Raw genomic sequence first — 27217 nt, forward strand, 5'->3', positions numbered from 1 at the left:
GGTTGAGGGGGTTGTTGGAGGCTAACCCAGCTGCCTTCTATGTTAGAGTTAGGGTTTGGCTAGTAAAATGTTACTACAGTACAACATAATGAAACCTTTGCTAGCTAAACTTTCTCTGCCTCAAGCCACACACTTCTGACTCCTCGCATTGCCTCATGGGAAATGTCGTCCTACAATATTTACTCTCCGACTTATTTAAACTTTTAATCATAAATGTTTAGCGTCAACCATTTCATTACCTTATATGAATTTGTTTTAACTTTAATAAACAAATGATTACTGCAACACAACATCATTTTCAATACGTGTTGCTATCTTAAGTGTCACTCCCCAGACACTTCCTACTCGTGTTGCCTCATGGGAAATGTAGTACTTGGTTTGTGCTCTGCGTCGCCCGCGCTTTGGCTGTTTTCGGCTAGCTTCCAGTAGATAGCGCTATTGATGCGTATTCCAACTATACGTTAGCTGAATGGAGGCTAAAGCTAACGCGCTACCTTGGCTACACTGTGTGTGTGTGCGGCGGCGGAGCAACTAAACCGCACAAGCAGGCGAGCCTCTCGCACACTTTGCGTCCGGCGAGCGACGCGTTCGGACCATTCAACTCCGCTAAAAAACCCACGAAATAACAGAAGAATATGAAGAACCCGTAAAAGAAAGAGTGGGACATCAGCGAACGGCACCTTTACGGACTGTCCGACCGACTGAGAGCGGGCAACGAGACGACCGAGGACGGTGTTCGTCCACCGGTTGAGCCACAAGTTGCATTCGCCAGGTATGGCAACCGTTTTAAACGCTAAAATTAACCTTGTTTTAGGGAAAACTTATTATCGAGGGTTTGTTAAACGTTCATTCCAGCGAAGGGGGTTGTTTTTTAGGTGTTTGGTGGACTTTTTGTGGGATTTATTGCCGGACAAGATGGTCTCCCCTTTGTGTTTGTACTCGGACTTTGTTGTGCTAAGAGCATTAAGTTGCCGTCTGGTCGTTGACAACAGGTGTTTAAACACAAATTAGATAATGATTAAAAACATGTGTTTTGGTTTGAAATGGTGAATAAGTAGTTTCATGTTAAAGAAAATACTGATATTGTTCAACTCCTCATAGTGACGAAGTACTGCTGGGTGATATAAAAGTATTCTATCCCGATATGGTATATTTAATGTCGAATTAACAATCTAATTCGATATTATATATTGACGTTGGGATTATCAGCATGTAAAAGTAGTTAAAATCTTGATGCCTGAAATTAGAATTCCTAAATTCTAATTCATTAGATGAATACAAACGTACTTTCAAAACGATTTCATTCAGTAATACTACATATAGCAAATTAAGTAAATACAGCTAAAAATGAGAAATTCCTGAATTAAAAATCATAAGATAAAAAATAAGTGAATATATGTCCAATTCATTCATTCAGAGAACACATGAATATACTAATTATAGTCATAAAAGTAAAAGTGGTGTTGATTCAATTTATTTGGAGTAAAAACAGATTTTTTTTAAATGATTTCAATAAAAACAAAGTAAATGAATTATAATGATAGCCTAAAGTTAAGCTTTAATTCCCAGCTTGATATCCAACCCCGCACTTTAATACACAAATGGATATATATATTATATTTATAGTTTTTTTTATATTCCTATTGTCCCTCAACATTTTTGAAATACTTTAAATGGCAAATCACTTTACTAATTCAGGCATATTGCCAAGTGTGACATATGTGTGTATGACATCATGATAAAATGTTGAAAAGTACATTTACAAGTACAATCGCTAATTTATGTATTTATTTTGGCCTTCTTAGCACAATGGAGTACAAGGTTGAAGCGCAATACATAGATGGCGGCGGTGCTCGTCATTGGCACGCCGCCGCCAAAGTGGACGACTCGGATTCCAGGCCGCGAGATGGCGGCGACGGTGCTTGGAGGCTCCTGGAGGTGGCGCTCTCTGGGGGTGCGCCGTGGGGGTTCACGCTGCGCGGCGGGCTGGAGCATCGCGAGCCTCTGCTTATTACCAAGGTAAGATCAAGACATATCGGCCAGGGGGGGCACAGTGACTTAAAAAAATGTGACAGATGGGCGGGGTCAGCATAAGATAGGATACATATAAAAAAGTGCATCCGTTAACAGTACATATGAAACAGAAAAAAAGGACTCAAGTATTAACATTATCACTCATCATTCAGGTAAAAAGTATAAAGTACAAAGTCAATGTCAGGGTTAGCACGTCGGCCTCGCAGTTCTGGGGTCGAGGGTTCGATTCCAGGTGGGTTCTCACTGTGTTGAATATCAAAAGCAAAGGGAACTCCAGTGGTACGATGCCATTGGTCCGTCCGCACAGCGCCATCTGCGCTTCTCTGTTTTTGTGTAATGATTTACCAGAAAGGCCAAAAAAACGCAGTCGCTCGTCGTTTTCGGTATCGGCCCAAAACCTGGCGGGGCAATGTCCAAGCCAAGGGAGATTTGTGTTTTTTTCGTACCTGTTTAAGAACGCTACCTTTTCAGGACTTCATGTGTGACGGCGGCATTTGGACATCGACACTGTAATGGCTGTTAATATTTTATGACCACACGGACACCGGTGAGATTTCAAGGCTTTCTGTGGGGACGACATTTACATTGTGATGCATTACATTATCACTTTACAGTGGTACCTTGAGATAAGAGCTTAATGCGTTCAGGGACTGAGCTCCTATGTCGATTTACTCCAACGTTTGCCGAATACTACTACTACGAATACTACTACTACTATGAATACTACTACTACGAATACTACTACTACGAATTCTACTACTATTGATACTACTACTACGAATACTACTACCACGAATAGTACTACAAATACTACTACTACTACGAATACTACTACCACGAATAGTACTACATATACTACTGCTACTACTACGAATACTACTACCACGAATAGTACTACAAATACTACTACTACTACTACTACTACGAATACTACTACCAATACTACTAGTAATACTACTACTAATACTACTACTAATACTACTAATACTACTACTAATACTAATACTAGTAGTAGTAATACTAATACTACTACTAATACTACTACTAGTAGTACTAATACTACTACTAGTAGTACTAATACTACTACTAGTAGTACTAATACTACTACTACTAATACTAATACTAATACTACTACAAATACTACTACTACTACTAATACTACTACTAATACTACTACTAATACTACTACTAATACTACTACTAATACTACTACTAATACTACTACTAATACTACTAGTACTAATACTACTAGTACTAATACTACTAGTACTAATACTACTAGTACTAATACTACTAGTACTAATACTACTAGTACTAATACTACTAGTACTAATACTACTAGTACTAATACTACTACTACTAATACTACTACTACTAATACTACTACTGCTACTACCTATGAATAAAGTTATCCAATCCAATACCTAAAAATATTCCTCGGAAATATATAAACCATCGCAGAGAATTAATATCAATATATTCCAAATGGGAAATGGTCTCCAACACATGAAAATTGACATAATTGATTTTATTTTGAAAAACTATTTGTTTCAAGTCAAGATCCTCCTGACTGAAATAATTCAACTTCCCAATTTTTCCCCTTTTTTTCTATTCTAGCCACTCATTACAGTTTATTTATGAAATATGTCGAATGAGGCGCAGTGTGAGAAGAGGTTTCGGGGTGTATATTTTTGCTGGATCTCGTTAAAATTCTTGACATTCCTATCATGACTCAGGTATTGCTAGAGGTCTCAGCGGCCTTAAAAGTCCTCAACCAGGATCAGCTTCAATAATCCCTCGTAGGCGGCGCCGCCCATTGTTTACGTTTGCGTTTGGCGGGGAGGGAGACATATCACGTCGCATTTCTTAACATAAATTAAAAGATATTAAAAAAAAACCCACACAAAAGCCTGAACTGGGACAATACTGTTAAATATGCAGATAGTTAGTTTACAAAATCTTTCATTACATAGCTCCTCCTCCACTGCCAGATTATTTTAATATCATTAAAATAACATATCAGTATTTCTATTATACTTGGATTTTCACATTTTTATGAATTTACAAAACAAATATTTAACAAAAAAATGGTCCTAAAAAAATGTGATGTCGTGAAGCCGCAATATTTGAGGGATTACTGTATAGATTATTATAATATCATAAAAATAATATCTGAATATGTATATTCTACTGGATTTTCACATTTTTATTAACTTTCAAAAAAATATTTAACAAAAAATGTTCTCCAGAAAAAAAATGCGATGTAGTGAAACCGCGATATTTGAGGGATAACTGTATAGATGATTATAATATCATAAAAATAATACCTGAATATTTATATTATACTGGATTTTCACATTTTTACGAACTTACAAAAACATATTTAACAAAAAAAATATTCTGGAAAAAATGTGCTGTAGTGAAACTGTGATATTTGAGGGATAACTGTATAGATTATAATATCATTAAAATAATATTATATTTATATTATGCAGGAGTTTCAAATTTATGAATTTACAAAAAAAAATCCCCCAGAAAAAACATGTAATAAAACGACAATATATTCGAGGGATTACTGTATAGATTATTCTAATATAATTAAAATAATATTCTATTAATATTTTTATTATACTGAATTTTCACATTTTTATAACCTTACAAAAAATAAACAAAAAATAACCCAAAAAAATCCCCCAGGAAAAAAAAACTGATGTCTTGAAGCCGCAATATTTGAGGGATTACTGTACTCTCACTTTATTAAATATCTTTTAAATAGAGACTGGATAGGGTCCTTCCAGGACCTGAGTTGGTGACCCCGGACCCATATTTGTTTTTCTGGCAGCTCGTCCCAACCACACACATTTGAATATCATATCCCACCAGAGTACAGAACGTCTTGTCAGCAAAAAAAAAAATCGATATAAATAAAAATAACATTCCTGTCCCCCCCCCCCGCACCACATCCTTCCCCCTATTTTCCTGCAAAAAGAGCGATTGGAGGCGAGAGGAAGAACGTCAACAAAGGAGGCGCTATGTGGCTAGCCCCGATTAGGCCCAAGGGTTTTTACAAAAGGGAGCTATAAATCTCCCTCGTTATTTTTGTTTGCCTGCGGCTAACGCGCTACGATCGTTAGCCGCATTCTTTGCCGAGGTTTTTTTTTTCTCTTCCCTAAAATTCACACATTTGAAGGCCACAGGTACAAGAGGAATGTTTGTAAACCGTTAAGCTAACGTGCTAGTGACGAGCCAGGCCCGTCATTAAGCGCCACTTAAACGACCCTAAAGCTCGCAGCTGTAAAACACTTTAACAGGACGTTAAAAACAAGCTCTAAAGTGCTATTAAATGTTTTTTATTGCCAATTCTCCTCATTAGCAAACTTTTTTTTCTATTGCCCGTTTGTGTCGAATGTTTTTTTCGAGTTAGAGCGACGGTTTGTACTATAAAAGTGGCTTTGTTTAGCTAGCTAGCTAAGCTAGCCAATAAAAACATGATTTGGCTAGACTAGCAAATGTAAAATTAGCTTTTGTGTCTGTTTTATGGCTTTCAACAATACAAAAAGGGATGTTATGTTTTGTACTCGGGTTGCGAGGGGTGCTGGAGCCTATCCCGGCTAATTATGAACACCAGGCCGGGGATAGTGGGTAGCTACACTCTTGTTTGTCCCCATTTACCGTATTTTGTCATTTATACGCTGTTTTTGTCGCAAAAAATGATGACTGAATCGAGGGTACGGCTTATATGCGCACAAACTAGATTTGATATGTACAAAATATGGTCGATACGGTTATTTATTTCAAAACAGAGAAAAGATAAACAGATAAAATGCTTAACAAAATGTATTTGGATGTCTATAAATGAATTTCAAGAAGAAAAATTAAGCATATTTGCAACATCTATTTATAGCATATTTAATACTGTTAAATATGCAGATGCCATCTTAGTTTACAACATCTTCTATCATATAGCTCCTTCCCCACCGCAAGATTTTACACAAAAAAAAATCAAAAACATCAACAATGGCTGGCTCTAGAGGTGACTGTAAAGTAGTGTGCTTCATAGCTGGAAGTCAATAGCAATTATCGTATTTTCACCACTATGAGGCGCACTTAAAAGTCTTAAATTTTCTCCAAAATACACAGTGCGCCTTATAATCCAGTGCGCCTTATATATGGAAAAAATGTCATTCATTGAGGGTGCACCTTATAATGCGGTGCGCCTTATAGTCGTGAAAATACGGTACGCTAAAGTAGCAATTTTGATGGTCAAGTGTGTATTTATAGACGCTAAAGCTTTCTTTCTCTCGCTCCAAAACATCTGCTGAGTGGAGCTTTAGCGTTTTTAGCGCAGCCCTTCAATTTGAAAGAGTTTTCGCTGTCACGCTGTAACAAAGCCAGCCGAGAATCCGTCTTCCGTTACCGCACGTCAAAGCCAGCTGAAACCTTTCGCAAAAAAACACCAAAAAAAACTATACTTAAAGTCCAAAAATTCCCAAGAAACGAGGAAAAACCCTCTTTGATCCCGCCGCATTCGTTCGGACTCGTCAACGGGTGTTTATTGTACGTTTTTAGTAGCGTTGTTAAATATATCAATGCGGCAGGCAGGCGGCCATTCGGGCTCTTCTACAGAAGACGTGACCATATCGGGGACGGGTCGGGAACTCAGCCAAAAAAATGTATTGCGTCGTAGTGGAATGAATGAATGATGAAGAAGGGCACGTGTTATCCAAACCGGGCGCCTTGGTTTTCTGGATAAAAAAAAAAACACGTCATGTTCTGTAAATGTACACATGCCTGCATCGTTAAGTCATCCCGCTGCTAATCAACTACAGACTTTTTTTGGGATATGTTTACGGTGTAGCTAGCGTAAGGGTGTCAGGCTCGGGTTGGTTCGAGGGTCGCTTTAACGTCAATTTGATTTTATGTGGGTTGGACCATTTTTGATAGAATATTTTTTTGTAATAAATGGATTAAAAGAAGTGGATGAATAGCCCTGAATATTCAGTTTTTTATAGATCTAATACTATGCTTATTTGACCTTTTTTTTAATATATTATTAGATTTCACAAAATGTTTTTGAACTAAAAACAGAAAAAAATGGATTAAAAAATGACAATTATTGATTTAAAAGGGGGAAAACCAGGAAATATAATAAACACCTATACCCTTCATTTTAATTTGATCCTAAAACATAAAGTCAACTCAATTTTTTTATCTGGGCCGGACATTTTTAGATATGATATTTAGATTATTTTTTTAATAAATGGATTAAAAGAACTGGAGTAAAAACCCTGAATATTCAGGTTGTTTCATAGATCTAGATCTTTATTTGAGCTTTTTTAAAATATATTTTTAGATTTGACAAAATGATTTTTGAACTAAAAGCACAGAAAAAAATGGATTAAAAAAATGACAATTATTGATTTAAAAAGGAGTAAAATCGGGAAATTTAATATACATCTATACTCATCATTTTAATTTGATCCTAAAACAGAAAGTCTAAATTGACTTTCCCGGACCGCACCAAATGATGCGCCGGGCCACATTTGGCCCGCGGGCCGCCACTTTGACACATGTGGTGTAGCGTATAAATGAAAGTGGACTTCATTGAACTTTAGATTATATAACTTTATTCATCTTCATTTTATTGTCACAGTAGCAAGAGGGTAAGAATACAGACATAGAAAATTACATTTTAGACATCAATAAATATGTTATGTTAATAAATACATCGAAAATAACCCGTGTTTTTGGCATCAAGGTGGAGGAGGCCAGCAAGGCGGCCGCCGTGGGCCTTCAAGCCGGAGATGAGCTGGTCAACATTAACGAGATCCCCCTGAGCGGCTTCAGGCAGGAGGCCATCTGCCTGGTCAAAGGATCCCACCGGACGCTCAGCCTGCTCGTCAAAAGGTAAGAGGTCGCCGCCGTGTGGTGGGAGGGCGGAGCTTCCGTTCGGTAGAATCGCACGTCGCTGGGTTTCCCCGGAGCCGGAACATCCCGTTTGGTGGGGTTGGCCATTTTGTGACGCGGCTTTCCGGGGAGAGTGACGTCATTCCCCAAAAAAAAATAATAATAAATGGTGAAATGTATTTTTGGGCCTAAAAAGTTCAATTCCCCGGGCGGACGCCATTGTCAGTGTTAGAATTAGCTCCAAAACAACGGTAATGAAAGGGTTAAGCTACTTTCTTCACTATTTAGTCGATGACAAAAAAGCCTTGAGTCATTCATTGTTCAAATACTTGCACCATCCTTTTAGTTTATTCTTTTTTTTTTTTTTTTTACACACCTCTCTGTACAGAGGGTGTTTGTTTTTGCGTGCGTCACCACTTCACCTTCACCGACGTCGTCAATATCTCAGTGGCATTTTTTCACAGCCTTCATATCTTGGTCGGCACAACAATGGCCGCTTTGTCCGTCTTTCCGTGTCGTCTCGCGTCGTATCGTCACGTCATTTAAGAAAGGACGCTCCACTTTCCTTTGGGAGCTCCATGCTCTACTACTACAATCACTACTACCACCACTACTACTACTACTACTGCCACTACTACTACTACTGCCACTACTACTACTACTACTACTACTACTACTACTGCCACTACTACTACTACTACTACTACTACTGCCACTACTACTACTACTACTACTACTGTCACTACTGCCACTACTACTGCCACTACTACTGCCACTACTACTGCCACTACTACTGCCACTACTACTGCCACTACTACTGCCACTACTACTGCCACTACTACTGCCACTACTACTGCCACTACTAATACTACTACCACCACTACTACTACTTCCACTACTATCACTATTAATACTACTACTACTACTACTATTAATACTACTACTACTACTACTATTAATACTACTACTACTATTAATACTACTACCACCACTATTAATACTACTACTACCACTATTAATACTACTACTACTACCTCTATTAATACTACTACTACTACTACCACTATTAATACTACTACCACTATTACTACTACTACAAATACTACTACCACTACTATTACTACTACTACCACTATTACTACTACTACAAATACTACTTGCACTTTTACTACTACTACCACTATTACTACTACTACAAATACTACTTGCACTTTTACTACTACTACTATTACTACTAACACTAATACTACTACCACTACTAATACTACTACCACTATTACTACTACAGCTCCATTTTCTTGATGTTTACAAATACTACTAACTCCCAATACTACTACAGCTCATTTAGTGAATTTATAGCACAACCCCTACTACTACTACCACTACTACTACCACTGCTACTACCACTACTACCACTACTACTACCACTGCTACTACCACTACTACCACTACTACTACTACAACGTCTTATAATCCTGAAAATACGGCACTCTTATTGAATTCACTCGCCCGCTTTTGTGCTCAATGGCGTTATTGCGAAACAAAGTTGTCTGAACGCCGCGGCGGAGCTTCTCATTGTGGCCTCGGCCGCGCCAAATGCAAAAAATGTGTTTCCTGCCGACGCCATCCCATTGTTCCGACGGTGTTCTCCGAGCCATCTGGGACCGCCGGCTTCCTTCCTGCTTTTGCTCCGGGTTTAAGAATCCGCTATCTGCTTCGGCCGGCGCGTCCAAGGTTATCTAGATAAGTTGCGCGGGTGAGGGGGGCGGAGACTACGACACATTCGTCTTTCCTAATATTCTTTGGCCGCGTCGGAAATAAAACAAGGAAACGCGTGGTATTTTTCACAGTCGACTGGTAACAGCCCAAACGGCTAACGGACAACAAAGGCCATTTCAAATAAAGCCGTCCGTTGTCGGGGATCCCGTCAAACAAGTGCGGCCCGCGCTCAAACGGCGCCGACAAATTCAAAAGCGGGATCGGCGCCGAAACGCCTTCCCGAAGGGGAGGGAATGGCGACCAATTGAGAAGATAGCTGCCCGCGATAAATACGTAGGTGTGGTTAGCATTGGAGCGCTTGTGCTACATGCCTAGACATGGCACATCCAGCCTTTTTATGTAACCGTGTTACCGGAAGAAATGGGTTGCCATGTCGAGAGACAACGTGGCACAATCCAGAAGAAATCAGCCATTTGAATTGAATGTTTTTATTGTCATTATACAAGTAGAATGAGATTTAAAGCTTCACCACCAAGTGCAAAAAGAACAACAAAAACAAACAAATTGGCAAATAAATAATAACAATATATGATACATAAGTCATCCATAAGTAATTAATACATACTTCATAAGTAGTCACCAACAAAAATGAGTGGGTAGTCCACAAATAACAACAAACAAACGGATAAATAATGAATAAATAATACTAATCAATGAAAAAAGTAGTCGACATAGATAAGTAGTCAACATAATAAATTAATAGTCAACGTATATAAGTAGTCAACATAATAAATTAATAGTCAACGTATATAAGTAGTCAACATAATAAATAAGTAGTAGTCAATGTAGATAAGTAGTCAACATAATAAATAAGTAGTAGTCAATGTAGATAAGTAGTCAACATAATAAATAAGTAGTAGTCAACGTAGATAAGTAGTCAACGTAGATTACTCAACGTAGATAAATAGTCAACGTAGATAGGTAGTCAACATAATAAATAAGTAGTAGTCAATATAGATAAGTTGTCTATGTAGATAAATACTCCACATAGATAAGTAGTCAACATAATAAATAAGTAGTCAACATAGATAAATAGTCCACATAGATTAGTAGTCAACGTAGATAAGTAGTCAACATAATAGATAAATAGTAGTCAACATGAATACGCAAGTACAAAAATGACTAAAGTAGTTAGCAGCTTATGTTGTTTTAGCGCAGTACAAAATAAGTCTGGCTGAGGTCCTCCTAGGTGCAGAACTGTTGGGTACCCTATTTTCCAGAGCCTTTTCAGTCTTCTACTTTTGTCTTATAGTACGGAAAATACACTCGTCTGAGATTTTCGAACCCATATGTCCAAACAATGTGGTTTAAAGACCGGCCTCCCATGTCTTCTTCTTCTTCTTCATTTTTTACCCAAATGTATTTGACTGTCCATACTGGCAGCCTCAATGCTTTGTTTCTTGTGTGTTCCTCCACACCTCCAGCCAAGCCTCATAAAAACTTTACAACTTCAACTCTTGCGGCGATCGGCTTCCCCCTGCTGGTGTCTTTTGGGAAGCGCACTTGTCCACTTCTCTCCCTCGATTCTTTCACCGTCAAACCTTTCGGTGTTTTTAGTGCCACGTTTCCAAGCGGCAACTTGGCCCTCCCTCCATCTTTCAGTACCTGGAAAAGCTTAGCGGACATATGCATGTAGACCGCGGGGCTAAAGTTAAGCTAGGAGGGGGGTCTTGCGTTTACAGCGCTCTGTTTTTTTTTCTTCCTAATAAGCCTTCGCAGCATGTTTGGAATGCGCTGTGCCGAATTCCAGGCCTAAGTGGATTTCCTAAAATTGTTGGCTCGCTAGGCTAAGCAGAGTCATCAGTAATTGTCAACTTAGCGCTACGGTAACACTATGCTTTTTGGCTAGCTTAGCATGTCATCCAAGTAGGAATACTTCTCTTTCTTGAGTGGTAAAAAATAGGATTTGTCATCTATGGGTTACAATATTTGGGAAAATATGGCTATCGGGATGGTTTTGGGGAACATAAATTTAAAAAAAATTAGCATGTGGACATTGCTAGGCTAAAACTAGATTGTAAGGTAGACATCCTAGCCGTAGCATCGCTATGCTAGCCCAACAGCAAATTTACAAATGCTTTCATTGCCAAAAAACATTTTAAAAAATCAGCGTAGGATCAAATTTGAACAGCCTATTTCAGATTGCAAGGTAGAGATGCTAGCTGTAGAGCCGCTACGTTAGCGTAAGCGCAAATTGAGGACTGTCCTGTCCTCTATCCAAAATACGTTCCAAAAATCAGTGTGGTGACATCCCTAGCCCATACTTCAAACTTGAATCGCATGCCGCAGTATTTTAAGAACAACATGCTAGCCGTAGCACCGCTACGCTAGCCCAAAAGCAAATTGACCAATTATAAATTGCGCAAAACATTGAAAAACTCAACATGGGGACATCCCTAAGCCTAAAACTTAAACCCCAAGACTCGGTTTAGCTAGTTAGACACGTTAGCCGTAGCACGGCTATGCTAACCCGAGCCCAAATTCCCAAAATTCCCTGGTCGGTGTCCCCCAGAGCGCCCGCAAAGCTCATTAGCCGGGCTTTCTGGAAGTGGGGTGCGCCCTGGAGATCAAGCGGTTGCCATGGCGATGGCAGAAATGCACATCCGCCTCACAACGTGGAATAAGAGGGGGTGCGCTAAGCCAAGAGTCCCACATTTGCATATTAGCTAGCCTTGAGCCAATGGGGTTGAAAAAATTACCCGAAAGGGGGACCGCCTTAGGCCATAGATAGCCACCGTCCTTCTTCCTCTTTCACTCTTTCGTCCCCTTCCGAGGATAAAAACAAACGTCCCCCAAAATACTTGAGGTTGCCATGTTTTGCGTTTTGGGAAGCCTTTTCACTTTGACCAAGTTGCGCTTGGCGTATTTGGGACGGCGCGTCCTCCCGTCGGGTGAGTCCAAACTAACTTTCTTTTGGTCCGTATTGGGGGGAGGGGGGGGGGGGGGTCTTGATGACCCCAATACTGTTTGCTTGTTTTGATTGTTTACCCAGGTCGCGCTTCATTTAGGTTAAGCTATGATAAAGCAGATTTAAGCCCTATGAAAACTCAATTAATCTTTAGCGTGTGTTTTTAAGGGATTAATTTTGGAATATTAACACGTTGACGCTAAAGAGGCGAGACATCACCATTTTTTTTGGATTTAAATTGCAGTTTAATATGAAAATTCAAGGCCAACTTTGGACTTTTACCCTTAAAAATAGTCATTCTGAGCCAATCTGGCAACGACCCCCATGGCAGTGGCACCCTTTCAGAGCATATCTACGCCATCCCAGCTGTAGCCCTGACGATAGGCCTAATAAAGCCGGCCCTCATTTGCATAACAACGGCCGGCGCTATGTGTGGCGCCCCACAAACGTTAGCCTGTTAGCTTCTTCTTTCTCCTCTTCAAAACGCTAATACACCATTACTTTGAAACCGACTCCAATTTGATCAACTGTCACTTTTTTTTCGCACGGTCATTGAAGGCATCTCGGCAAGGGGAATCAAAGACTACGACCCCTGACCCCGCCCGCCCAGCCGGTGCTTTTGTCGGGGGCGAAAGCTTTGTCCGATATTCGTCGCAACAAGTTGGCTTTTAGCGACTGTCATGCTATCGCGGCTATGCTATCGCTAACCAAAAGTTGTGATTCGGGTAACGATGGCGGCAGACGACAGCTTGCCGTAAAGGGGTGAGGTTGTTGATCTGATTCCGCTAGAGATTCTCCTGTCCTTAAGCCCCTCCCACTCCGGCACCCCCATGTTGACCATATGTTCCAGTTCGCGGGTACCTTAGCGTCGTCACATTGTAATATCTTTGTGTGGGAATTTTGACAGATTGCATGACCCAAATGTGCCAGCAGGGGGAGTTGTAATACTTTTATTTTTATTTAAATGAGTTTATTTGTGTCTCATTCTTTTTTATTACCAGTATATAATGTTAGAAAAGGAATCAATCTTTTTTTTTTTATTTGGCCTAATTTTATTCATAATATTCCTATTTTTATTTATTTAAAAAAAATTTGAATTAGATTGTGTCTCATTATTTATAATTTATTTTCCCTTTTGATATTCTCAATATGTTACTTATGTTAAAAAAGTCATGAAACATTGTCCTTTTTTTAGTCTGCCTTATTTAATTAATAATAATCTGATTTAAATTTAAAAAAATACAAGCATGATTATGGAATTTAAAGGCCAAGGTACTACTTTATTAAGTAAATATATTAGTATAACAGAGGTTTTTAAAATGTCCACGTAGGGTTTGTTTTCCCCGAACGAGCCACATTCGGCTCACCGCGTCCTCTCTGGTTCCGCCATGTCAACAACAACTGTTCCCAAGGTTTTTTAGCGTGTGCTACATGTGCGTGTGTTCCTTCCCTTGCGGCCCAGGAATGGCAAAATGGCGGACATTGTAGCTCACAAAATGCCTTCCGAGAATGACGTGCACGTGGCCCGAAGCTTCCTTACCAAGATTTTGCGAAGTTCCATGAGGTAGGCTGGCATTTTCCGTGGCGTCATCCGCTCGACAGTCCGTAGTAGCTTCACCCTCACGTCACCCAGCGTAACCATAACCACGACCACCAACCTTCTTCCCATTTGCCCATTTTGGTTTTTGTTTTCTCTCTAGCCAATCGTAGCCTTCCTTTCTGGCATGTGACTTGTCGTTAGTAGCTCCATTTCTCATCTAGAGCATGTACGCATACCTGTTGACAATTTTCATATATTTTATATATTTTTTTCATCATTTCAGATTGTGTATAACAACTTTTGTGTGGGAATTATTATTTTTTAAAGTACCAGTATAATTTGAAGGTGCATTAGTGGTTAGCGATCACTGTATCGCAGTTCTGGGGTCCTGGGTTCGATCCCCAAGACGGAGTTTGCATGTTCTTCCCGTGATTTTTTCTCCGGGACTCCGGTTTCTTCCCATGTTCCAAAAAACATGCTTGCTAGGCTAATTGTATTATTAAAAACATGCTTGCTAGGCTAATTGGGTGCCAAAAGACATGGTTGCTAGGCTAATTGTATGCTAAAAACATACTTGCTAGGCTAAATATATTATAGAAACATGTTTGCTAGGCTAATTGGATATCAAAAGACATGCTTGCTAGGCTAATTGGCTGCTAAAAATATTGAAATATCTATTAGTAGAAAAAAATCAACAAATAGTGCATTAATCGAGGGATTACTGTACATTTTTTGTTAAAAAAACGATCTTATTTTACCCATTTCGGGCTTTAATCCTATCTAAGGAAAATACATTTTAGACATCGATAGATATAGGTCATAAATAAGTTAATAAATAAATTAATATAGCAATACAGCGACATCTACAGCATCTTAAATTTACTGCATTCTGATTGGTTACTCCGTCCACTTTGGAGAACATTTTACACTTTTAAGTGCTTCTAATATGAGTACAAATATGTGCCATGTTGCATTTGTACAATTTTTAATGCTTAATAAGAAGAATTGCAATCATCAATAAGGGAAGCCATTTGCCGAGGTTGCCAGGTATGTGTATGGAAGTTTTTTTTCCGGGTTATCTCCTGACATGTCGTTTTTTCCTTCACACGCATCTCAGAAAGAACCAATTCCCAGGGTACGTTCTTTGTCCGCCGCACGTGTCGCGTTTCCATGTCCGTGGTGGTCCGATTGGACCGGGAACCAATCGAAAACCGTTCCTCGTAGAGGCGGGAGACCTGGAAATCTTTTTGCGTGCCAGGCCTATAATTGCTAAGATGTTTTTTGTGGGTTTTTCTTGTGTGTGCAGGCGCAACGAACCCATAAGCAGGCCGCATTCGTGGCACTCCACAAAGTTCATCGAAGGTCAATCGGAGTCAGCCAAGACGCAATCGTCGTCGGGCTCGGCGGTGGGTTGGCACGCCACGTACGATGCCAGGTAGGTTTTGTAGTTTTTTTGGACCAAATTTTGACCCTCCAGCTCATTCTGTGGGAAATGCTAAGTGTTTAGCATAGCTAGTGATTGACCAAATGTCCTGGAATGCATTCAAGTAGCATATTGGCCCGAATATAAGACGACACCTTCTTTTTCTAGACAACAAATTCCATTTTTATACAGAAAAGAATGACAGTGCATTGGAAACTAATGATAATAATCATATATTTTGCTTGTGTGTATCAAATTTAAATGCCAACGTTATTATTGGCTATTAGAATTTCATTTAAAGTATTTTGGTTTTTTAGTCAAGCTAAATTTACTTTGCTTGGAGGACAACTTATTATCATAATGATAATTAGTTATAAGAAAATGGGATTAAAGATGAAAATAAGCCCTGGGCTATAATCTTTAACATGAATATGAATATTTTCATGAATATATGCTGTCTGTTATTAAATAAACCAAACATCTGAACATTTAAATATGTAAACTATTTGTACAAATATGTAAGTTATTTGTCTACCATTTGTGAATGAAAAGCTTCAACTTTTTTGAATATTAATGAACCAATCTACTATGATTTAAAAAAGTGTTCAGCATTCGATTTAAAGACGCCATCTTGTGTTAAGAATGGGTACAACACCCTAGACTCTTTTTCAGTGTTATTCCAATGCAAAAACCCCAAAAAACATCGTCTTATATTCGGATCAATTCATTTTTTTTATTTTCAAGGCCTTTTTCGAAGAAATAAGGAAGGAAAATTCCTTATTATTTTTCTTTATTGACACAAAAACAAAGGCAAAGTTTTCCCACGAAAAAACAAGCCACTCAGCGGAATGTTTAATGAAGCCAACGACAAGTCTTTCCACCAACGGCTATCATATTTCACATTGAAAAAAATGTCCATTACGGCTTCCTTCCCTATGATTGACTTATTTTTCCCCCGCAGTTCTTCATCCAGCGACCTATCATCCGGCTGGGAGCAGACACCCACCACCACTACCAGCACTACCAGCACCAACCTACGCCGTGTCTCCGACCAATTCAGCTCTCTGGGAAGCATGGACAGCTTAGACCACGCCCCCCAGCCCTACCCAGCCAATAACAACAGCACGGAGCACCTTGGCGGCAAGCGAGACTCCGCCTACAGCTCCTTCTCGGCCAGTTCCGGCACCCCCGACTTCACGCTCTCCAAAAGCAACGGCGCCTCCACCGAGAACGTCCCGCACAAAGTCAACCAATGGGACGCCGGCGGGCGGTCCAGCGTCAATGGCGAGCGCCCCGCCTACTTCCAAGTCCCCGCCTTCTCCGACAACCCCCAACTCCAAGTCCAAGACCTGGCCGGCTCGCGACACTCCACCTCGTCCCGAGCCAGCTGCGGTCCGGTCTGGCACGTCCCGGAGAAGAAGAAAAGCTCCTCCCCTTCCCCGCCGCCGCCACCGTCGTCGGCCCCGCCCCCGCCGGCACGTAGCGATAGTTTTGCCGCCACCAAGATGGTCCTGGCGCCTCCCGAAACCTCTCGCGGGAAGGCCGCCGCCGCGGAAGATCCGTACTCCCGCTCAACCCGGAACAAGCAGCAGTCCCTTTCCAGTTGCGACGTCCGCCAAGGCCCCCCCGCGGCGCCCGCAAACGACAAAAGCACTTTCCCCGCCGTCCAAGCGTGGGGCGCCAGCGCTCCCAAACCGCTAGACGTCCGGCCTTACTTCTCCAGCGTTCAGGAGCTGCCCATCAACGGATCTCCTCCAGGCCGGAAGAACGACGTGGAGGGCGGAGCCGGAGGCGGGCACAAGCGCTACTACTGCCTGGCCGGCGCTTCGGGAAAAACGGACGACGGGAAAAGTCCCGGCGGCGTCCCGGACTCGAACGGTCAGAATTCCCGACAGACCAAAGCAAAGTATCCCGTAGCTCCGCCTCCACAGCATCACGGCAGAGAAGCTAACGGCTACGGCAAACAATATCTGGCCCCCGCTCTCGACTCCTCCCCTTCTCTTGACTCCTCCCCCGAAGCCGCCGCCGAGGAGGAGCTGGGAATCCAGAGAGCCGGCAGTTTACAAATGGACGAAGCCCTCTATCCAATCAGACTCTCCGACCAACGGCGTTCGCTCCCCCTGCATTACAAAGCGTACCACCCTCAGGAGCCCAGGCCCCGCCCCTGCCCCCGGAACACCCCCGCCCCCACCTCCAACGGCGAGGAAACGTCCGAGTCCAAACTATTACGACGCGGCGACCGTTTCGCCACCGCGCTAAAGAGCGAAATCCAGTCCAGGCGGGCTAAACTCCAAAAGAGCATGAGCGCGGCGACCCTTCCCGACGAGAAGCCAGACCCCCAGTGCCCTAGGGCGTCCTCCCGGGGCTCCGCCCCCGCCTTGGCCGACTCCCCGTTCAGCAACAGCTACAAGGACAACTTGAAGGAAGCCCAAGCCCGGGTACTCAAAGCCACGTCCTTCCGCAGGAAAGATCTGGAACCCGTCGTCTCGACGGAAGGACCCGAGGCCACGCCCACTCACCCCTGGAAAGATCTGGCCCCCCTCCCGACCTTGCCCGAGGCGGGAAGCGGAAAACACGGGCCCTTACGTATCGGCGGACGCAAACGGTTCGCCGCAGAGAAGAAGGTCAGGTCCTTCTCTGACCCGGATAAAATCCACCAAGTCGGGGTACGAGGAGAAGAACCCCCGGAGAAGTCCGTCTCCCCTAGCGACGCCTCCGCTAAAACGCTACCGGGGTTGGAGAACGGGACCCTGGGTGGAGCCACGCCCCCCGCCGCCGCCGTCCAGGACCAGGGACGTCTAGGCACCTTTGCGGAGTACGAGGCCAGGTGGAACACCCAGAAGAAACCACCAGAGACCAGAGCTTCCGGAAGGTTCCGATCCGCCGACAATATTCTGGATCCCGGCTCGGAGGAGAGATCCAAAGCGGCTTGTTTTCACGAAAGGTCTCGATCGTCACCCTCCGCCGACTTCTACGGGCAGGTGAGGGTTTTTGTGGGTTTTTTTCGTATCCGGTTTTGATCACGAGTCTTGAGTCAAAGAAAGAGAGAGAGAGATTCAATATTTGTTGTTGAGCACACACACGCCTGGCCTTCAGGCAGCCATTTTGTCCTTTACAAAACCTGGAGATTATCCAGAGCGGCTTTGAACCCGGAATTTTGGGTTTTGAGACTCTGCTGTTTTTTTTTTTTTTACAGACGACTCACGACGCTGTCAAAAAGTCGAACCAGCAACTTTCCCAAATGGAGGATAAGCCAGTCGGGACACTCCATTCTGCGTCAAGGTAAATTTATTCTATTGGCTTGGATTATGCTATGCTACGCTAAGATAAGCGTACCGTATTTCCTGGCATATAAGCCATATTTGTCTCATTTTTCGAACCACTTTATCCTCACTAGAATACCCAGAAAATGCAAACTTCACACAGGTGGTCCGACTTGGATTTGAACCCAGATTCCCCTACTGTGAGACCGACAAAAATACACAATGATTTTTCTCAAGATTTTCCCTTCAAAGTAACACATTTGTATTAAAATCATAAATATGGAGTTGAAAATAGTGAATCAGGGGGGCTTATATGGGAGAAATTGTCAAATTCAATCCATTTAAGGCTGCGGCTTATATGTGGGGCGGCTTATACGCCAGTAAATACGCTAGCCAAGCTCACTGATGCTAGTTTTGGGGGGAATTAGAATGTACTTGTTGTTTTCTTGAATTACAAACCCATTTGGAACCCACGCGAGAGCATTAAAGGACCCCACGCCGATCTAGACCCGCATATTTGCCAGCTCTGTCCTCCCTCCCAAAGTTTTCCGGCGGAGGAACAGTCGGGTCTTTCTTCTCCGTTCACTTCAACGCACTTTAACGGCATTTGACACAGCTGTGCCAACACACGCCGTCTCCGGGGTGCCGCATTGTGTCGGGGTTGGGTTTTATTTGGGGCGGGGGGGTACTTGAGAACACTTCCTGGTCACATGGTCTCGAAATGTAGGAGTCTTTGTCCCAGGCCAAAGCCGCCATCTTGCTTTCTTTCCAGCGTCTTTTCTCAAGACAAACTTTGCATGACAACAGTTTTTTTTGGCATGGGAGTGTCTGGCGGACGAGCACCACTCATTCCACCGGAATTCATTTGAAGGGGCGGCGCGGTGGATGAGTGGTTAGTGTGTCGGGCTCGCAGTTCTGGGGATCTGGGTTTGATCCCAGGTTGGAGTTTGCGTGTTCTTCACGGGATTTTTTTCTCATCGACTCTGGTTTCTTTCCACATTGCAAAAAAATAGGCTAGGCTAGTCTAATTGGATGCTAAGTTGTAGCCGATTCAGGGTGTTCCCCCGTTTGGGCCTAGTGATTAGCTGGGATAGGCTCCAGCACCCCCGCGCGTGAGCTTTGTGAGGATAAGCAGTTCAGAAAATGAAGGAATTTGAAGGAAACTAGCATGGATTTTTAAATGAATCCACGATTTGGTATCAGCGCCCGATTCGGCCATTTTGAGGCTATTGAACCGTAATGGGATAGGCTCCTGCACCCCGTGCGAGCTTTGTGAGGATAAGCAGTTCAGAAAATGAAGGAATTTGAAGGAAACTGGCATGGATTTTTAAATGAATCCACGATTTGGTATTAGCGCCTGATAGGGCCATTTTGGGTCTATTGAACCGTAATGGGATTGGCTCCAGCACCCCGTGCAAGCCTTGTGAGAATAAGCCTGGCCCATGTGTAATATTTAGTATTTCTTCCAAAAAATCTGTGGATCAAAACATGGGGACATCCTAACAGACTCTCACGTTAGCTTAGCTAACGTTAGCTTAGCTAACGTTAGCGTGATATTTCCATTTGCTTTGTCTTTTCAAGAAGAAAAAACGTTTTTCTCCAAATTGCCTCAAATTGTATCTCCTGACTTTCCAATCCACTTCCATAATGGAATTAGCGCACAAGCACGCTCACATGCTAGCTAACGACCTTCCTCCAACGTCAGCTCGGAAAACTCCGCCGCTCTTTCACTTTCCACCACCGGGGGCACCGCGTTTCCAAAAGTTAAAAGCGCCGCACGCACGCACGCAGAGGCTTATTTCTTCCTCCTCGCAGACTTCTTGCGGCAGCCCAAATATTCCCGGCAGCTGCGGAGCGGCCAAAGGGAGGAGACGTGAAAAACTTCTTTTAATCGCCGCGGCTGCTGGCTAGAACAAAGGGGGAGGAGCTTGGAGATGATCCTCAGCACCGCCGTGTCTGATTAAAAGCCTTTTTTTTTGCCGTTCCCCCAGCCACGACGGAGACGAGTCCTCGGAGCCTAGGGGCGGAGCCTCGGAGACGACGACGACGAGTCGCCGTCGGGTCACGGAGCGAAACGAGGAGAACGGCGAGGAAAACGACCAGGCGCAAAAGGCAGACGGAAAAACGCGGGTGGTCATGGAGGCCGCTCGCTCGCCCTCTCCTCACTTTTCCCCGCAACGGCTCAGCGACAAGCCGCCGCCGGCGGCGGCGTCGCTCAACGAGCCAGACTTCCGCGGGTGAGTCTGACTTTTTCATTCTTTTGATAAAGACACAGTACTTATTCATGTAACAACATTTGGAGGCGTCCGTTTTAAACCAAGAATCCATTTTAACCATAGGAATGAACTAAATACAAGTGAATCAAAAAGAGCCATATGTGGCTCCCAAGCCATAGGATCTAGACGTTATGATCTAAAACAAGGGTGTCAAACTCAAGTTGGTTAGCATTAACGTCAACTTGATTTAAAGTTGGCTGGACAATTTTAGATTGAATATTTACTTTTTTTAAATAAATGGATCAAAAGAACTTGATTAAAAGCCCTTAAAATTCAGTTTTTTATAGATCTAAAACAATGTTTATTTTAGCTTTTTTTTAAATATATTTTTAGATTTTACAAAATTATTTTTGAACTAAAAACAGAAAACACGGATTAAATAAACTGGATTAAAATCCCTGAATATTGTGTTTTTTTATAGATTTAAAACAATGTTTATTTTTGCTTTTTTTAAACATAGTTTTTAGATTTTTTTAAATGATTTTTGAACTACAAACACAGAAAAAATGTTTAGAAAATGACAGTATTTTATTTAAAAAAAGGGGAGAATCAGGAGATTTAATATACATCTATAATCTTCATTTTAATTTAATGTGAATTAGCGAGGGAGCACCGTATTCTCAATTTGAAATGATGCTAACGTAACCTTAGCATTGTGACGGTTAGCTTTAATCAATACTTGAACTAATGTTCAGTTAAAATGTCAAGTACAAAATACTTCACTTAAGTACAGTTTACTTCAAATTCTGAATCATAAGCAGTTTTTTTTCTTTGTTTTTTAACCCTTTCATGCGCGTATTTCATGACTCATTAGCCGCTAATGCTAGTGCTGGACATCCATTGCTGTCAATGGCAGTGAAATATAAGCCTTGAAAACCAGTCTTGCCACTTTAAATTAGATGTAAATTGCATTAAATTTAATCATTAATAGGAAATTTTAACTACAACCCGAGTGTATACCAGCCCCACCCAATCAAAAATGTCCTTTTCTGTCTTTTGTGATCAGTGGAATTCAATCCAACTTCAATCGAGCGTACTAAAAAAAAAATATGATTGACAGTCGAGTCTGGCGTCACCGGCGGAAAAAACTCGTTTCAAATCAGCAGCAAATAGCTTCCCCTCCTCCCCAAACTATTCCCACTCATTAATTTTTCCGCCACAGGCTGGAAAACGGGACGGAAAAGCCCGTGGGAGCCGTGAAGAAAGTGCCCGTCAGGATCCCGTGCTCGGAGGGGACGCCGGACCGGTCCCCTACGGGCGGTCCCGACATCAGCAAGCTCGGTAGCTTGGGGGTCGGGGGGCGGGACTCGGTTTTCTCCGCCTTCACAAGGCAGAAAGGAGCCGAGGAACCCGCCCATGAACCCGTCCGGGAACCCGTCTCCGAGGAACGCAAAAGGCAAGACTTGGCTCGGGACATTATGGACAAGGACAAGTCCCTGGCGGACATCTTGGACCAGAGCAAGATGAAGACCACTATGGATTTGATGGAGGGTTTGTTCCCTCCGGGCCAGGAGTTGCTGGAAGGAGCTCACCAGCGACGGAAAGCACCCTCCAAAGTCCCAGACTCCGCCGAGGAAAGGTTTGTTTCCCCCCAAAGTAGTGCTCGGACGTTTGGTCGCCGGTCTTTTGGTCACCAGTCAAATGGTGACAGAGAGTTTAGGGTTGAAACCAGCTCTCAAAATTATATTCATGAGAGTTTAATATATCAGTACATTTGACCGGCGACCAAACGTCCGGCGACCAAACGTCCGGCGACCAAACGTCCGGCGACCAAACGTCCGGCGACCAAACGTCCGGCGACCAAACGTCCGGCGACCAAAACTTCCGGCGACCAAACGTCCGGCGACCGAAGAAAAAAGAGTCAATGCCGATGTGGTGATGTTTTGAAATTTCAGGGAGAAGCAGGATGGAGTGGTGGAGGCGGTGGGCGTGGCCATGGTGGCCAGCTCCGCCTACTACAGCACGTCGGCCCCCAAAGCCGAGCTGCTCATCAAGATGAAAGACCTCCAGGAGCAGAACCACGACGACGACGACGGTGACTCGGAAGACGAGCTGGACTTGGATCTGGCCGATAAAAAGGTGAGCAAGGAGGAAAAATTGACTTTCAAAATAAAATGAAACTATCCGTCCGTTAAAATACACAACACGAAAAGTGCTTAACTTAATGCTAACGTACAATGCTATCGACAAAAAACATTATTGTGTCTATGCTTTTTACATACAGTATTTCTCTTAAAAGTGCCACACTGCCCCCAGTGGCCAAATTGCACAAAATAAGCATTTTATATTTTTTAGATTCCGAGCTTTGCTCATAGATTTTTAGAGGGACAAAACTGCTACTACTACTATTAATGATAATACTGTCAAAATGACATTTCCCCAAATACGGGACGATGAAAGTTATCTAATATAATACTTCTATTACTATGACTGCAGCCCCATCTAGTGGATGTATAACAAACTTCCGTTTTGTTGCCTTTTGTGTTGGCAGCAAGAACTGATGGAGAGCCTGAGCAAAAAGCTGCAGGTTCTTCGCGAGGCCCGCCAGAGCCTTCAGGAGGACGTACTGGACAACAACGCGCTGGGGGCCCAAGTGGAGGCCCGCGTCCAGCAGCTGTGCCAACCCAACCAGGTGGACAAATTCCGCATGTTTGTGGGCGACTTGGACAAAGTGGTCAGCCTCCTGCTGTCCCTGTCGGGACGCCTGGCCCGGGTGGAGAACGCCCTCAACACTTTGGATGACCACGCCGCACCGGAAGAGCGAGTAAGTACACAACAACAAAAACAACAACATTCACCATGATGCTAATGAAAATAACAATGAGCCTAAAAAGTTCATTTTTGGTCACGTGCTGATTGGCTGTCACTATTTGAACCATTTCCCCATTTTAGCTTGTTTGCGTCGCTAGCTTTAGCATGCTGCTATCCTAAGCGTGCTGCTAGCTTAAGCATGCTGCTGCTTGCTATAGCATGCTGATGCTAAGTTCAACATGCTGCTGCTAGCTTAAGCATGCTGCTAACTTAAGCATGCTACAAGCTAAAGCGTTCTCCCACCTTAAGCATGCTGCTAGCTTAAGCATGCTGTTAGTAATTATTATAATTTTTATAAATCAAGTATGAATATTGAATAGGATTTATACAAAAACAATAAACAACAATTCAAGTTTACACTCAATAGCTAGCCGCAATTTAGCAACCAATTAGCCTAGCACGCATGTTTTTGGGATGTGGAAGGAAAGCAGAGTACCCAGACAAAGCCCATACAAGCCTGGGGGAGAACATGCAAACTCCCCACAGGTAGGTCCAGACCTGGAATCGAACCCACGACTCCAGAAACGTTAGGAAGGACAGCATCTCCTGACATATTAGCCTTTTTTTAAATGTAATTTTGTTCCCCCTTTAGCGCACGCTAACGGAGAAACGTCAACTCCTGATCCGGCAGCACGAAGACGCCAAGGAGCTGAAGGACAACCTGGACCGGCGCGAGCGGGCCGTCTTCCAGATCCTGGCGGGACGCCTGGCCCAGGACGCCATGGCCGACTACGAGCACTTTGTCAAGATGAAGTCGGCGCTCATCATCGAGCGCCGCAAGCTGGAGGACAAAATCAAGCTGGGGGAAGAGCAGCTCAAGTGTCTGCTGGACAGCCTGCCCGTCGAGCGCCGCTTGACGGCCTTTTGACGGCCGGCCGCCAGGGGGCGCGCGCGCCGTGGACTCAGGTCGTAGCACTTTTTTTTTTTTTTTTTTTGCCTTCCAAAGAGGGCGCCCAAGAGGAGACAAAGCGCCGTTCTCTTTCGGAGGAAAACGTTGCAGGCTCCAAAGTGTACTGGCGATTAGAATGCCTTGCTCGTGGGCCGCCATGGACGGTCAGATACGTCCATTCCATCGGGCCCCGCCCACTTGGCCCTGAACCCAATTGCTCTGAAGTCTGAATTTATAAAAAAAAGCATTGGAGGTGCATGAAAATTTAACTGATTTTTTTTTAATTAAAAAAATTCCAGAAAAATACTGGTCAATATGAGAAAATTCCCAAATTCCAAAAATATTTAGGATTAATTTCAATATAAAAAATTTAAGTTGATTTTAATAGGTTAAATGGAAAAATGCAGCTAATTTTGTCAAAATATATATTTTAGAATTGAAAATGTTCTTTTCTGGATTTCATAATTTAATATTTTATAATTTTTTGTTGTTTGTTACAAATGCATTAGATCAAAAGTCAATATAAAAAATACTTAACTATATCTAAATATATATATTTAGAAAAAAATATTAATATTTCTATATATTATTTTCTGGATTTCATAAATTATCCATTTTCCAAAAGCATCAGATAAAGAGTCAGTATGAATGAATAAAAAAATACTATATTAAAATACATATTTACAAATGAAATAACATTATAAAAAATACAATATTTTTATTTTTGTTCTTTTCTGCATTTCATAATTTGATATTTTCCAAAAACAACAATCAAATAAATATAGATATATTTAGGAAATAAACAATACTACTAAAAATGAACAAAAAGACAATTTTTGCTCATTTCATAATTCCAAATATTCCAATTTTTTTCTAACTGAATTTTGGCTTTGAAATTCCCCTCCAATGTTTTGACCAAATTTAAATTCAGGCTTCAAAGGGCTTTTTTAACGGTTTGCCACTTTTCTTCCAACATTCTTTTTTATTAACCCCGCCCCTTCATTTTTTCTAGTAATTTATTGTAGCTCCGGCACCCCCAGGAGACGACCCAAGACTTATTTTTGCACCACCTGACCACTATTTATCATCTTTTGACGCCACATTTGGCTTTGAATTTCCTTTTTTTTTTCTAGTTAGCCTTGAAGAAGAATGCTGTGGCTCTTAACCCCGCCCCCCCCCCAAACACTTACCCTAAGCCCCGCCCCCCCAAACCCTCTTGGCTCCTTTTCCGTCCCTGTTGTTGACATTTTTGAGAGCACTTGGACACACAGTGGACAAGCAGAGACGCCGACGTCCTCCAAAGGACTTTCTGTTTATCGTTGTATATTCTGAACATTTGTGGCTTTTTGTAACAGTTTATGTGAGCATTTTTTTGTCTTTTTTTTGCCCATAATTTCATGGAAGGCCGCATAGCAGTCCTCAATTTGCTGAAATTAAATTCAAAAGTCACCCAATGAGTTTTATTTTATTTTATTTTTATTATCTTGCATTTTTTTTTTACAAATTCTACCACCACAATTAATTAATACTTGATAAATTATTTATAGTTCTATCGTTGACTTGAAAGGACACAATATATTCCTTTTTTTAACTTCTTAATAGCAAATAATTTATTTATTTTCCATTGGTAGATTTTTTTGTTTATTTTTGATTATTTCTAAAAGCAAAAAACATATTTTTGGGGGTTATTTTTCTGAGGTAGAAAGGAAATATTTTTATTTTTAGTCAATTTTATTGAACTGTAAATGTCCTTTGAAACTTAATTTTTAGGGAAAAAAATATTTTACATTTTTTTAATGAAAAAAGGGTAAAAAGCTCTTTTCTGTCTTTTTGACTTTTACAATTTCAATGTAAAAAAGCAAAAGGGTAAAAGCAGAATTATTTCTTAAACCTTTTAAAAGGAAAACACTTTCTCTTTTTGAATGATTTCATCAACAAAAAATGGGAAAAAGTCATGAATATTCCTTGATTTGTCTCCTTGATATTTGATTTCAGCCAGAATGATCTCCACCAGTCAGTCAGCCAGTGAGTCGGTCAGTCAGTCAATCATTAACCCGATTGGCCGATAGCCGATTGCTGACGGCGTGACACTTGTTTTACAGTCACTGTCATCCGAAGGCAGACATTTGGGATTGGTCGCTGTAGATGGAACATCGGCGCAGGTAAATATAGCCTTTTTATTTTTTGATCTTTATGAATATGCTAGCAGTCACTCATCTGTCTTCTTCTTCCGCTAAATGCTAATGTAATCATTGTCATTAAGGTACTTTTCCTTGTTTCGGAATTCATTTTGAATTTGTTTCAACGTCCAATCCCGTCAGAGCCGTCCATCACTGGCTGGCTTACAACCTGCTCTATACGCCACACTTTCAATCAATGGCCTATCT

The 27217-nt window shown here is 42.0% G+C and overlaps 1 protein-coding gene across 1 annotated transcript; it reads left to right on the forward strand.

Annotated features, from left to right (window-relative positions):
* Positions 1–512: 512 nt before the first annotated feature.
* Positions 513–26279, forward strand: shroom2a (shroom family member 2a). The gene is made up of 12 exons (XM_077716960.1): positions 513–772; positions 1806–2019; positions 7793–7941; positions 14091–14192; positions 15475–15603; positions 16553–18572; positions 18788–18873; positions 20846–21091; positions 22293–22709; positions 23026–23209; positions 23622–23894; positions 24534–26279. Exons 2-12 carry the CDS (start codon positions 1810–1812, stop codon positions 24807–24809), a joined length of 4092 nt encoding a protein of 1363 aa, XP_077573086.1. The 5' UTR covers positions 513–772; positions 1806–1809; the 3' UTR covers positions 24810–26279.
* The last annotated feature ends 938 nt before the right edge of the window (positions 26280–27217 follow it).

The sequence above is a fragment of the Stigmatopora nigra genome, chromosome 5 (assembly GCF_051989575.1).
Source record: "Stigmatopora nigra isolate UIUO_SnigA chromosome 5, RoL_Snig_1.1, whole genome shotgun sequence".
Classification (NCBI taxonomy): Eukaryota; Metazoa; Chordata; class Actinopteri; order Syngnathiformes; family Syngnathidae; genus Stigmatopora; species Stigmatopora nigra.

What these genes read in the sequence shown, in the direction of transcription:
- shroom2a (XM_077716960.1), top strand. Translation starts at nt 1,810, where the DNA reads ATGGAGTACAAGGTTGAAGCGCAATACATAGATGGCGGCGGTGCTCGT. An exon ending in AACGAGCCAGACTTCCGCGG is followed by an intron (nt 21,092 to 22,292) that starts GTGAGTCTGACT and finishes TTTCCGCCACAG; the next exon opens with GCTGGAAAACGGGACGGAAA. An exon ending in CCAGACTCCGCCGAGGAAAG is followed by an intron (nt 22,710 to 23,025) that starts GTTTGTTTCCCC and finishes TTGAAATTTCAG; the next exon opens with GGAGAAGCAGGATGGAGTGG.